Raw genomic sequence first — 14,269 nt, 5'->3', positions numbered from 1 at the left:
TAATAATGCATGGAGTAGAGCAACATTATATTGAATTTTTCCCATATGCAGAATATGATTTAATGGGTGTGTGAAGAAGTAGACTTCTGAATATACTGCTTTTATGTTGATTGCTGTTTAAGTGTCATGAGGCTCATTCTTTCATTCCTTGGCCTTTTTAGTTTAAGCCAACATATTTTTGCAGATAACGAATTTTTTTAGCAGATAATGTTCAAAAAGTAATAACTTCTTTCAGCACCATGACAACAAGTAAATAGGCTGCTATTCTTATAGTATTTTATTGTTGCTACTTACTGTTCTTTGGTCAGTATTAGTATAAAGATGCAAGTATTATCCATGTATTCTGTTTTTATACGTCATTTTAGCTTGCATGACTACAAATAAATCAGAACTGGTAAGCAGCAGTTAATTGTTAATATGTTGTTGTTGTTATTGTGGTCTTCAGTCCTGAGACTGTTTTGATGCAGCTCTCCATGCTACTCTGTCCTGTGCAAGCTTCTTCATCTCCCAGTACCTACTGCAACCTACATCCTTCTGAATCTGCATAGTGTATTCATCTCTTGGTCTCCCTCTACGATTTTTACCCTCCACGCTGCCCTCCAATACTAAATTGGTGATCCCTTGATGCCTCAGAACATGTCCTACCAACTGATCCCTTCTTCTAGTCAAGTTGTGCCACAAAGTCCTCTTCTCCCCAATTCTATACAATGCCTCCTCATTAGTTATGTGATCTACCCATCTAATCTTCAGCATTCTTCTGTAGCACCACATTTCAAAAGCTTTTATTCTTTTCTTGTCCAAACTATTTATCATCCATGTTTCACTTCCATACATGGCTACACTCCATACAAATACTTTCAGAAACAACTTCCTGACACTTAAATCTATACTCGATGATAACAAATTTCTCTTCTTCAGAAACGCTTTCCTTGCCATTGCCAGTCTACATTTTATATCCTCTCTACTTCGACCATCGTCAGTTATTTTGCTCCCCAAATAGCAAAATTCCTTTACTACTTTAAGTGTCTCATTTCCTAATCTAATTCCCTCAGCATCACCCGACTTAATTCGACTACATTCCATTATCCTCGTTTTGCTTTTGTTGATGTTCATCTTATATCTTCCTTTCAAGACACTATCTGTTCCGTTCAACGGCTCTTCCAAGTCCTTCGCTGTCTCTGACAGAATTACAATGTCATCGGCGAACCTCAAAGTTTTTATTTCTTCTCCATGGATTTTAATTCCTACTGCGAATTTTTATTTTGTTTCCTTTACTGCTTGCTCAATATACAGATTGAATAACATCGGGGAGAGGCTACAACTCTGTCTCACTCCCTTCCCAACCACTGCTTCCCTTACATGTCCCTCGACTCTTATAACTGCTATCTGGTTTCTGTACAAATTGTAAATAGCTTTTCGATCCCTGTATTTTACCCCTGCCACCTTTAGAATGTGAAAGAGGGTATTCCAGTCAATATTGTCAAAAGCTTTCTCTATGTCTACAAATGCTAGAAACGTATTTTTGCCTTTCCTTAATCTTTCTTCTAAGATAAGTTGTAGGATCAGTATTGCCTCACATGTTCCAATATTTTTGCGGAATCTAAACTATTTTCCATGAGGTCGGCTTCTACCAGTTTTTCCATTCGTCTGTAAAGAATTCGTGTTTTTTTGCAGCTGTGACTTATTAAACTGATAGTTCGATAAGTTTCACACCTGGCGGTACCTGCTTTCTTTGGGGTTGGAATTATTATATTCTTCTTGGAGTCTGAGGGTATTTCGCCTGTCTCATACATCTTGCTCACCAGATGGTAAGAGTTTTGTCAGGACTGGCTCTCCCAAGGCCGTCAGTAGTTCCAATAGAATGTTGTCTACTCCAAGGGCCTTGTTTCGACTCAGGTCTTTCAGTGCTCTGTCAAACTCTTCACGCAGTATCGTATCTCCCATTTCATCTTCATCTACATCCTTTTCCATTTCCATAATATTGTCCTCAAGTACATCGCCCTTGTATAGACCCTCTATATACTCCTTCCACCTTTCTGCTTTCCCTTCTTTGCCTAGAACTGGATTTCCATCTGAGCTCTTGATATTCATACAAGTGGTTCTCTTTTCTCCAAAGTTCTCTTTAATTTTCCTGTAGGCGGTATCTATCTTACCCCTAGTGAGATAAGCCTCTACAACCTTACATTTGTCCTCCAGCCATCCTTGCTTAACCATTTTTCACTTCCTGTCGATCTCATTTTTTAGATGTTTGTATTCCTTTTTGCCTGCTTCATTTACTGCATTTTTATATTTTCTCCTTTCATCAATTAAATTTAATATTTCTTCTTTTACCCAAGGATTTTACTAGCCCTATTCTTTTTACCTACTTGATCCTCTGCTGCCTTCAGTACTTCATCCCTCAAAGCTACCCATTCTTCTTCTACTGTATTTCTTTCCCCCATTCCTGTCAATTGTTCCCTTATGCCATTCCTGAAACTCTTTACAACCTCTGGTTTAGTCAGTTTATCCAGTTCCCATTTCCTTAAATTCCCACCTTTTTGCTGTTTCTTCAGTTTTAATCTACAGTTCATAACCAATAGAGTGTGGTCAGAGTCCACATCTGCCCACAGAAGTGTCTTACAAATTAAAACCTGTTTCCTAAATCGCCGTCTTACTGTTGTATTGTTAATTGTTAATACAGTGTATGAAATTAGTTTCTGATAGCCAGTTTTCTTTGAATGTTTTCCCTGACTCTTTCCACAACTTTGAAGGTTCTCTTTCGTAATGTAGTCTACATAACATGATAAACCAGATATTGCATGAATGAATGAGTGAAGAATGAATGAATGAGTGGAGAAGTCAGTTGCTGTTTATTACTACTATAGTGACTTATTTTCTTAATTTTGTTAGAACTGTCAGTTATGGCCTATATATTTGATGTCCAGATATTATGTTTTATTTATTTGTGATATTGTTAGAATGTTATTCACCAGTCCCAGATTATTCTTATTACTGCCCTGTATAAGGTAAAGATACTGAATAATTTGATACAGATAACTGACTTTTTAAAAAAAAAAAAATGTGGAACTATTTTCACATTTGGCCTATGTGTTGGAAAACTGATAAAGCCCTCGTGCAATTATTTATTTATGTTAATTTTATTGTCTCTCTATGTTTAAGCCAATGGATTTAGAATCTCTGTGTATGCTGTTAGGACCTAATGAATAAATCACCTGTTGTTCCCATCTTCTGTAGGCCTCTGATGATGTACATAATGCCAAACAACCAATCCTTTATTAACATATATTTTATGCTACTATATGATCGTTGTTACAAAGTAAATATTTTCATTATTTCAGGTGCTAATTTTGTTCTGTGAATTTGTTAGGGCCAAGCACCTGATACAGAAATTGGCCGTGTTTATGTATATGATCTGGATGATTGGGATTTACCAGACAAAACATTTCATTGGGAAACTACAGAGCACCCATTGTTTCAGCTGAACCCAAGCACAGGAATGATAACAATGCGAGAAGGAACACCTAATGGCAGGTGAGTTTCATTTACTAATAATAGTATTGCTGGTCTTATTTATTCTATTTATTTCTACATGAAAATGTATAAAGAAAAGGAACTCAGCTGTGCAATTCCAATTAAATGAAGACAGAAGAAATTGCTACTTATTAGTAGATAGCAAACAAGCATTGAAGAAGGAATGTCTGGTCCACACATACTTCAGGAGGCGATTTCCAAATATTGCTGAGAGACACAGATAGAAACAGAAAAAGCTTAACTTAGCTTTGATCCTTCTTCACAAAGGAAAGAGGGATAGGCTATGAATATGTAAAATGAGGGGCAGGTGACTTGGACTCCATATTGAGAAGAACTTACCAGTTGTGGGAAAAGACATTCAGTTCTGTTTAGCTAAAGTTAGAACCTAGTACCTGATATAGTATGTGTGTACGAGAGTGATAGTATGTATTAGAGGGATAGTACTATGGAGCAATTAGAGAAGATGCATATTGCCTATGAAGAATTAATCATAAAGGTAGACAGAATCTCAATTTATAACACCTACTAGAAAAGACAAAAATACTACTTTATGTGGGACAAATGTAAGAATGAACAATAAGATAAAAGTGTATCTCTCACATCTTCCTTCATCCTATTCTTTTCCTTGATTCCCAGGTCAAATTTACTCACTGGGTGTCTCTAATAACAGTTGTCTGTCCTCCTTCCTCTGCTGTTTCAGTTGATATTTGCAGTTTAGTATTTCTGATATGTTGTTAAAGTGGTCACAAACAAATGCTACCAATCAAATGTTTTGTTCAATGTCCAGCACTGATAAAAACATGGGTTTGTTTCTTATTACAAACAAAATGATTTTTTAATGAAATTTAATGTGCCTGTTTCACAGAAAAGTCCTAGATTAGTCTAGGTCAGTATGCACTTTCATTAAATGTGTGAACTTTATCCAGTTGCTTCTGGAGTACTGGTTATTCCTCATGTTTTTTTGTCTCTGTTACCACATCATTAAACCAGACTTCCTGTAAAACTAATTTGCAGCTTCTCTATTGAATAAGCACATAAAATTCCATAATTGTTTACAAGATACTTTACAATCTTGCCAGTCATGCCTTGATAAATGAAGAACCATTATAGCTGTTAAATGATCCTTTATTAAAACAGCTGGTTTCATAACTTACAGCTGCATTCTTAGGTATATATAATCAGTTTGTATAAAACCGAGATCATAATTTAATCCTGGCCTGAATTTTATATGAACTGATTATGCATACCTGAGGGTGTACTAAAAGCTGTGAAACCAGTCGGATTAATAAAGGATCATTCAGCAGCTGTTGCGGTTCTTCATACATCAAAATCACAATTTACTGTAGCAAAGAAATCAGTGGTTTCTATCAATATAGGACTTCACATGAAACATATGATGAGCAGTATTTTTTTGGGCTCACTGCATCGATACACTGCAAAAAATGAAACTGCAAATATTTATCAAAACATCTGAGAAAATTCGCCGGTTATGAGAGATGTTTGGTTTATTTATTTATTTTCATCCTTTTCACATTCACTGCTGGAAAAAATGCTTCCTCTAGACTTCAGTTACATGCATCTGTATTACTCCTGTATGTTATTTAATGATATCCACTCTCCTTCCATTAAATTGTAATTCCACTCTCTTAGTTCACCTCCATTAGTTGAGTGGTCAGTATGGCGGGATGCCACGCCAAGGAGCCCGAGTTAGATTCGCGGCTTGGGCAAAAGATTTTCTCCTCTCAGGGACTGGATGTTGTGTTGTCCTGACGTGCAAGTCGCCCAATGTGGCATCAAATGCAATAAGTACTTGCCCTCGACGGCCGAACTTCCCCAAGTGGGGGACTCCTGGCCCACAATGCCATATGCTAATTTCCATTTTTTTTCCATTCTCTTAGAATCTAGCACAGAACTTCCTTTTTCAATCTATGTACAATATAACTGAAGTACTTGTCGAACAATAAACCACTGAGAATCATTTTGTGCAACAGCATATAATATCTCTTTTCTAAAAAACTATACTTTGTGTAAAAAATATGTTAAGATTGCAAACAAAGAATCAGTGTTCATATTTGTATTATATGTGTAACAAAAGAAAGCACAGTCTTCAAATTTGGTAGAGAGCAGATAGGAAAACCTTGTCTGTTTGCACTTGCCTTTCCACTTTCAATCTCCATAATGTAAGCATCGTGGGTTATAGTTGTAGTGAGTTCACAATATACTAACTTATTTTGAGCTAGTTAAGTGCTATTTTATTATTAATTCTATATTCCTAATTTTTAATTCATTGTTCATTGTGTTATGAGTCTCATTTTTCAGTATTTGTAGCAGAAAAGACACAACACTTCCATGTGCACCGATCCACCATTGATGTGGTTTCATTACTAATCTGCTATATCCATTCTCACATATTGTATGTGCAGAACCCAGAATCATTCAGAAAAGAAGTCCAAGACTTTTTGAAATGAATGGTACAGCATAGAGTGACTAACAAACCATGATACACAAATTATGTCTACTAAAATTCAGTTGGTTCACATCCTCTGTTGCACCACTTCCAGCACAAATCTGGGATCACTATATTCCTGCTGGTAACGAAATTTTAAAATATTTGAGTTGTCAAGAGGTGGAAGCCAACTTTAATTGGTGACCGTGACAGAACATTTATTAAATATCAGCTATTGTATGTAATTGTATGTTCATTGTACTAACTGTTTGCCTTTTTCACGATGGTGCTATCACTCAGAGTACTACTGTTGGAATATAAAGTAAACAGAACCAAAAATCGAAACATCTAGAAAGAGATAAAGAGAAAATATAAAGTAAATATGAAAAGAAACTAATAATAATCTAGAACCAGAATGAGAGGTACAAGGTAAGAGAAAACTCATTATTGAGCTTTGGTGCTTGGAGTAGTGAGTGCTAGACAGCCATCTTATGCTTCTAATATGAATACTGGAATGTCAACTCTCAGTACTGATATGTCCACTCTTAGTACTGAAGTGTTCACTCTGAATACTAATGTGACTACTGAAATTGACATGATCATGCTCAAAAGTGCAATAAAACTCATGTGGTCACATTCAAAGATTGACTCGAAAGTGAAATTACTATGATGGTATTGGCTGAAATGATCATAAAGTTTTGTAAGGTAACACTAAATACTACAGCCCAGATTTCAGAACCCTCATCAAATGTAGCAGATCTGCAGAAACAGATTGGTAACATTTCAGTAGAGGTAGGACACATATGAGAAAAAGGTAAAGATTAGAAATAACAGCAGGAGACATTAGCTGACAGTATGATGAAATTGTCAAATGATGGTCAAAATGTGTCTATGGATGTAGAGAAGCTCACTACAGAAGATGCTGCCATCAGTGAAATGGCACACACACTGAAGTAGAGCATTTCACCAAAGAGAAGGCATTGTCTAAAGCAGTGGTTGTCAAACTCTCTTGCTCAAGAGCCAATAATGACACTGTGAAGCAACACATCAGGCAGCAGCACCTAACATATCAGCCGTACTACTTGATGAGAGCTCATTAAAAGACTGTCATTTTCAGGTACATAGCCCAGAAAAAGAGACTGTCCACCCTGTCATAGTCATAAAATCATTCAAATAACCTTTACTCAGGACATGGACTGATTGACAAAAATTTAATTATGTGATACGGTACATACAGGCCGAGGCCACAGAATGAACAAACAATACAGCATATGAAGGTATTGATCTTGAACAGTTTGAAAGCTTTTTCCTGAACAAATTTTGGTCAAGCTCAGTTCAAGGGAGATTCAGAAAACAAGTGTTTTAAGCCAGAATTATTCAATCCATGTCAAGGCAGCTTAAGACATTATTTTGAAAAATACCTAAAGATAATGCATTGCAGGTACGATCCTAACTCAAAATGCAATGTATTGCAGATACTGAAAGCAAAATTACTATTTGAAATCTGAGAAAAACTCATTCAATTTCTGGTGGCAGACGTAGAATGCGTTGTGTCTATACTCAATTAATTGGATTTAATCCAGGAAGACATATGTGGTTTGTGATGTAACAGTAGTAAAACAGCCCAAAGAATGCCGTTTTGATAATATGGCCAACCTGATACTCATGGCCAAAACTTGGTTAGCTTTGTAGGACTGGCCAATCAGCCGACAAATGCCAAATAAGAACATAAAAATGGGACCCATTTCCATCTATGATTCAATGGCATTCAGAACAGATGAAACAATTGGAATGGGAACCAGAATGTCAATGGAAACCATAATTATGGTAAGTGTCATAAAGCCATAATTACAGTAAGTGCCATAATAACAGCAATAATAATAATAATAATAATAATAATAATAATAATTCCAGAAATGGACAGTGACAGGGGTGTCTATCAAACAACAGTAAACTCTGTCATGAGAACCTGCCTGCCTTTAGAAATAATAGTAACCACAAAAGTTATTTTCAAAACAACATACAAAGTCATGTGGTTCAGGGTGACTGTCGAACACAGCATCCTTATGGGGATTAATTGAAGTGGAAAATGAACCTAAATCATCAAATGATGGCCCATCAGGCTAAATTCAGTCTTATCTTACCCCTAGCAGATTATCGAGAAACACATTGGAGGAGGAGAAAGAGGAAGGGGGCGGGGGGGGGGGGGGCATCTTGTCACAAGTTAGTTATAAGGCCCATGTTAGACTAGGTAGTAACCAGACTGATCCTATATGCATATCAATGTGTAATGACAGCATAGGTCATTGCAACTAGTTAGTAGAAGAAAACACAAAATGTCGTGCCCCAAAGAATGAACTGATACAGGCAACAACACAAGAAAGGAGGCAGCAATATGCTGAAGTTACAAAAGTCATGGGATAGCAATATGCACATACACAAAAGGTGGTAGTACTGTGTACACTAAGCATGAAAGGGCAGTACATTGGCAGAGCTGTCATCTGTACTCATGTGATTTATGTGAAAAGGTATCCGGCGTGATTAAGGCCACATGATTGAAATTAAGACTGTGAATGCAGAATGGTAGTTGGAGCTAGACACATGGGACATTCTGTTATGTCATCATTTTGGAATTCAAAATTCTGAGATGACAAGAGTGTGCCAAGAATACAAAATTTCAGGCATTACCTCTCAACATGGGCAATGCAATGGCCAACGGCCTTCACTTAGTGACTGAGAGCAGCAATGTTTGTGTAGAGCTGTCAGTGCTGACAGACAAGCAACATTACATGAAATAGCCACAGAAATCAATATGGGATGGACGACGAATGTATTTGTTAGGACAGTGCAGTGGAATTTGGCATTAATGGACTGAAAAACTGTGGCCTGGACAGTAAGAGTCCCAATTTCAGTGGGTAAGAACTGATGCACCCATGGTCTGGAAGTAGCATTGTTGATTAGTAATGAAAATATCTGAGAGCAGCAATGTTTGTGTAGAGCTGTCAGTGCTGACAGACAAGCAACATTACATGAAATAGCCACAGAAATCAATATGGGATGGACGACGAATGTATTCGTTAGGACAGTGCAGTGGAATTTGGCATTAATGGACTGAAAAACTGTGGCCTGGACAGTAAGAGTCCCAATTTCAGTGGGTAAGAACTGATGCACCAATGGTCTGGAAGTAGCATTGTTGATTAGTAATGAAAATATCGTTGGTCCTGGGTTCGAAACCCACCACACTTAAATTTTTATTAATAATGAGCATTGGCGGCAAACGAATTCCAGCATAAGTCACCCTCAGTCACCCAACGGCCATGTCAAAGAAGGCAGAGGAAAGGACAGAAGTTCAAGACACTCTCTTGTCCTTGGAATGGGAAAATGCCCCTAAAGGTGGAAGAATCAGCAGTGATGAATGGTTTTAAGAAGCAGAAGGCAATGGAAACCTCTGCATTAAAGACACATAATGTGTATCCACGAGGCCTGTACCTGAAAAATGCCATGATGATCTCTCCATTGGCAAAAGGTTCCAGAATAGTCCACTGGGAGAGGACTGCCAAGGGGGAGGTGACCATGAGAAAAGGACTGAATAACCAATGAAAGGATAATGTTCTATGAGTCAGGATGTGGAATGTCAGAAGCTTGAATGTGGTAGGGGAACTAGAAAATCTAAAAAGGGAAATGTAAATGCTTAGTTTACATGTATTAGGGGTCAGCAAAGTGAAATGGAAAGAAGACAAGAATTTCTGGTGGATGAGTATAGGGTTATATCAACAGCAGCAGAATATGGTATAATGGGAGTAGGAGTCATTATGAATAGGAAGGTAGGGCTGAGAGTTATGGATTGGAAGGTAGGGCAGAGAGTGTGTTACTGTGAACAGTGATAGGGTTGTTCTTATCAGAATCGACAGCAAACCAACACCAACAATAATAGTTCAAATATACATGCCGATGTTGCAAACTGAAGATGAAGAGATAGAGAAAGTGTGCAAGAATATTGAAAGGTTAATACAGCATGTAAAGGGAGATGAGAATCTGGTAGTCAGGAGGAACTGGACTGCAGTTGTAGGGGAAAGCTAAGACTAAATGGCTGCATGGAAAATGTGAAGAAATCATAAAAGAAACGGTCAGAAGGACTGACTCAGCATGTAGGAAAGCCAAATCAACCTTCGGTGAAATTAAAAGCAACGATGGTAACATTAAGAGTGCAATGGAGATTTCCACTGTTAAATACAGAGGAGAGAGTGGATATGCAGAAAGAGTACATTGAAGGTCTTTATCAGGGGTAAAATTTGTCTGATGTGACAGGAGAAAAAACAGGAGTCAATTTAGAAGACATAGGTTATCCAGTATTAGAATAAGAACTTAGAGGGCTTTGGAGGACTTAATATCAAATAAGGCAGAAGGGATAGATAACATTCCATCAGAATTTGTAAATTCATTGGGGGAAGAGGCAACAAAATAACTTTTCAGGTTGGTGTGTAGAAACATGAGTCTGGTGACATACCATCCAACTTTCAGAAAAATATCATCCACATAATTCTGAAGACTACAAGAGCTGACAAGTGTGAGAATTATCACACAATCAACTTATCAGCTCATGCATCAAAGTTTCTGATGAGGATAATATGCAGAAGAATGGAAAAGAAAATTTAGGATGTGTTGGATGATGACCAGTTCGGCTTTAGGGAAGGTAAAGGCACCAGAGAGGCAGTTATGATTTTGCAGTTGATTATGGAAACAAGAAAGGAGAAACATCAAGACATGTTCATAGAATTTGTCAACCTGCTAAAGTGTTTGACATTGCAAAATTGTGCAAGGTGTTTGAAATTCTGAAGAGAGGGGGAAAAAAAAAAAAAAGATAGCTGTAAGCTATAGGGAGAGAACAGTAATATACAGTACGTACTAGAGCCAGGAGGGAATACTAAGAGTGGATGACCAAGTAGAAAGAGGGTGTAAGACAAGGACGTAGTCTTTCACCCCTACTGTTCAATCTGTACATCAAAGAAGCAATGATGGACTTAAAAGAAGGGTCAGGAGTGGGATTGAAACTCAGGGTGGAAGGATATCAATGATTTGATTAGCTGATGACATTGCTATCATGAGTGAAAGTAAAGAAGAATTACAGAATCTGCTGAATGGAATGAACTGTCTAATGAGTAGAGAATATGGATTGAGAGTACATTGAAGAAAGACAAAAGTGACGATAAATAGCAGAAATGAAATCATTGAGAAACTTAACACCACTTTTGGTGATCACAAAGTAGATGAAGTTAAGGGATTCTACTACCTGGGCAGCAAAATAACCAATGACGGATGGAGAAAGGAGGACAGCACAAGGGGACTAGCACTGACAAAAAGAGCCTTCCTGGCCTCGAGGAGTCTACTAGTATCAAGCAAAGGCCTTAATTTGAGGAAGAAGTTTCTGAGAATATACATCTGGAGCACAGCATTGTATGAGATGGACTGTGGGAATACCATAACAGAAGAGAACTGAAGCATTTGGGATGGGATGCTATTGAATATTGCAAATTTGGTGAACCGATAAAGTAGGGAATGAGGAGGTTCTTTGCAGAATTGGCAGGGAAAGGTAATATGTGGAAACACTGAGAAGAAGAAGTGACAGGATGGTAGGACATCTGTTTAGACATCAGGGATTAACTTCCATGGTACTATAGGGAGCTATAGAGGCTGTGGCAAACTAGTCAGAAGACTGACAACAAAAAAAAGGAGCTGATGGTAGGGTTCAAGTGTGGGTCCAACCCCTCAAAGCCATGGGCCCTAGTTGCCTACTTGGAGACCATTTGCAACCATTCATGAACTTCATGTTCCCAAACAATGATGTCATGTCACCAGGTCAATTGCTTTGAGGAACATTCTGGACAGACAATGAATGATTCAGCAACCCAGTTTGCACGACTTGAATTCCATTGAACATTTATGGGACATAATCAAGACATCAGTTTGTGCACAACATTCTGCACCGGCAACACTTTCACAGTTATGAGTCCATGTCACATCGAGTTGCTACACTACACTACACCAGGCTAAAGAAAGTGTAATTACAGTTTGTATTAGGGGATGAGGGAACTAGGCCCTCTCCTGTACTTTCCTGTCCAGAAATGCTGAATCCTGAGTGCAGTTGGCTTTAAGTCACATGGGGCTAGGATGCAGATGCAGTTTTTTGTGACAGTTGAAGTGGGTGATGGAGCAGCAGAATGCCCATTTCTAGTCATTGATCATTTAGTTACTGGTTGCCTAATAGGCACAGATTTTCTGAGAGAGAAAGACACAATAATTTATTGGTTCTTAGGAAAATGTTTCTTAACACACAGCTGCAGCAATATTGAAGTAATTCAGGGCAGACGAAAGTTGAATCATGGAAAATATTGACAGAGCTATTGTATACAATTTTTAGGCACTGATGGCAGCCATGCCACTAGCCATCCCCATAACAAAGGATGAAATATCAGATTTAAAGGAACTAATAGGTGAATCTGCAGCAATTACATAAGAACCACAATGTAAGTTATATGATGTACTACTACAATATGTACTGGTATTTACATGAAAACCAGGCATTATTAAAACATATATGTACAGTATGGATGTTCAGCCCTTGATATGTTTTGCTGCAACACCTAATGATCCCCTGGTCAAAGCGAGCAGCAGTGAGAGATGAAATCAAGCAAATGCTAGAATGGAAAATAATTGAACCATCTATGGTATGCTACTGTAATCCATTGTTAGCAGAAAGGAAGCCCTATGGAAGCACTCATCTCACACTGGATACACACCCTATAAACAAAACAATTTTATCTGTATGCACAAGACATGAAACCTTGTAGAACAATTACAAAAATTCCATGGTGTCAAATACCTTACAAATATTAATTTAAAAAGTTCACACTGGCAGGTTCAATTAACCCCAGAATCTAGGAAGTATACGGCCTTTACTTTTGGTGGCAGACATTACCAGTTTTGTGTGCTAGCTTTCAGACTTAATGTTAGTTCTGGAGTATTTGTCACAGATTCAGACACAGTACTACATTCAGAACTGTTATAAAGTGTAACATGTAAGTTGATAACATTCTCAAAGCAACAGTAACTTGGGAGGAACATTTACTAGAAAAATTTTCACAAGCGGGAGTAACAGCAAATTTACAAAAATCTAAGTTTGCAAGAGACATCAGATTTCTAGGACATGTAAGTTGATAACATTCTCAAAGCAACAGTAACTTGGGAGGAACATTTACTAGAAAAATTTTCACAAGCGGGAGTAACAGCAAATTTACAAAAATCTAAGTTTGCAAGAGACATCAGATTTCTAGGACTGTAAGAGAGGTCAGATTTCTAGGACATGTAATATCCTTACAAGGAATAGGGCTAGATCCTGATAACATTAGCACAATCAAGAATTTCCCATATCCAGACACCAAGAAGCAGTTAAAAGCATTCCTTTGACTCTGCTCATTCTTTGAAACATTTCATTCCTGACCAATTATTAAATAGCACAGCATTACTAAGTTTACGTAAGAAGAACACTTTATGGCTTTGGACATGAGAAAGCACCAATGACTTTGACACAGTAAACAAGCATTAATTAGTTCAGATATCTTGTGTCACCCTAATGTGGGCAAAGCTTTTGTGTCACTACAGATGCTTGAAATACAGATTTGGGCTCATGTCTGTTTCAAACTGATTCAGAACAGGATAAGTATGAAGTAAAAGTGATCAGCTTTGCAATCAGAACACTTTCTGAATGTGAGCATTCTTATGGAGCAACGGAATTAGAAACACTACAATTGTGTGGGCATTCAAAAAGTTCAGTTACTACATGTATGGCGAAAACACACAGGGGTATATACTGATCACCAAGCTTTGAGTTTTTTGATGTTGTGCAATCAATTAGACCTGTGCTTAGTTTGTTGGGCTTTGCCTTTACAAGAACATTTGTCTGAAGTAATTCATACAGAAATGAAACAAAACATTGTAGTTGATGCATTGTCTAGATTGCCACAAAGTCTTACTAAAAATGCAGAACATTAGAACAAGTGACAGACTATCGCATATTACCTATGAAAGACAAGCACTACAGACAATACTATACTGTTGTGTATACACATGGAAGAACTACAAGAAGCAGATTCACATTGGCACAAATGAGGACACAGTTAAAAAAGGATAAAAGATTACACAATAACGTATTACATACTCTAACACAGGCAATTCATGTGTATGAATTCCATCTGAAAATGTAGATAAACTTATTTGGTGTACACACCATGCCTG

General features: G+C 37.5%; 1 protein-coding gene across 1 annotated transcript in view; it reads left to right on the top strand.

Annotated features, from left to right (window-relative positions):
• LOC124798994 (neural-cadherin-like) overlaps positions 1-14,269 on the top strand; it is a 331,157-nt gene that overhangs the window by 115,715 nt on the left and 201,173 nt on the right. The window contains exon 8 of the mRNA XM_047262530.1: positions 3,368-3,531. Within this exon, the coding sequence (XP_047118486.1) occupies positions 3,368-3,531 (164 nt within the window). The remainder of the gene's footprint in view (positions 1-3,367; positions 3,532-14,269) is intronic.

The sequence above is a fragment of the Schistocerca piceifrons genome, chromosome 5, assembly GCF_021461385.2.
Source record: "Schistocerca piceifrons isolate TAMUIC-IGC-003096 chromosome 5, iqSchPice1.1, whole genome shotgun sequence".
Lineage (NCBI taxonomy): Eukaryota > Metazoa > Arthropoda > Insecta > Orthoptera > Acrididae > Schistocerca > Schistocerca piceifrons.
Note: the sequence above shows the minus strand (reverse complement) of the source record. Positions and strands in the feature narration are given on the sequence as shown.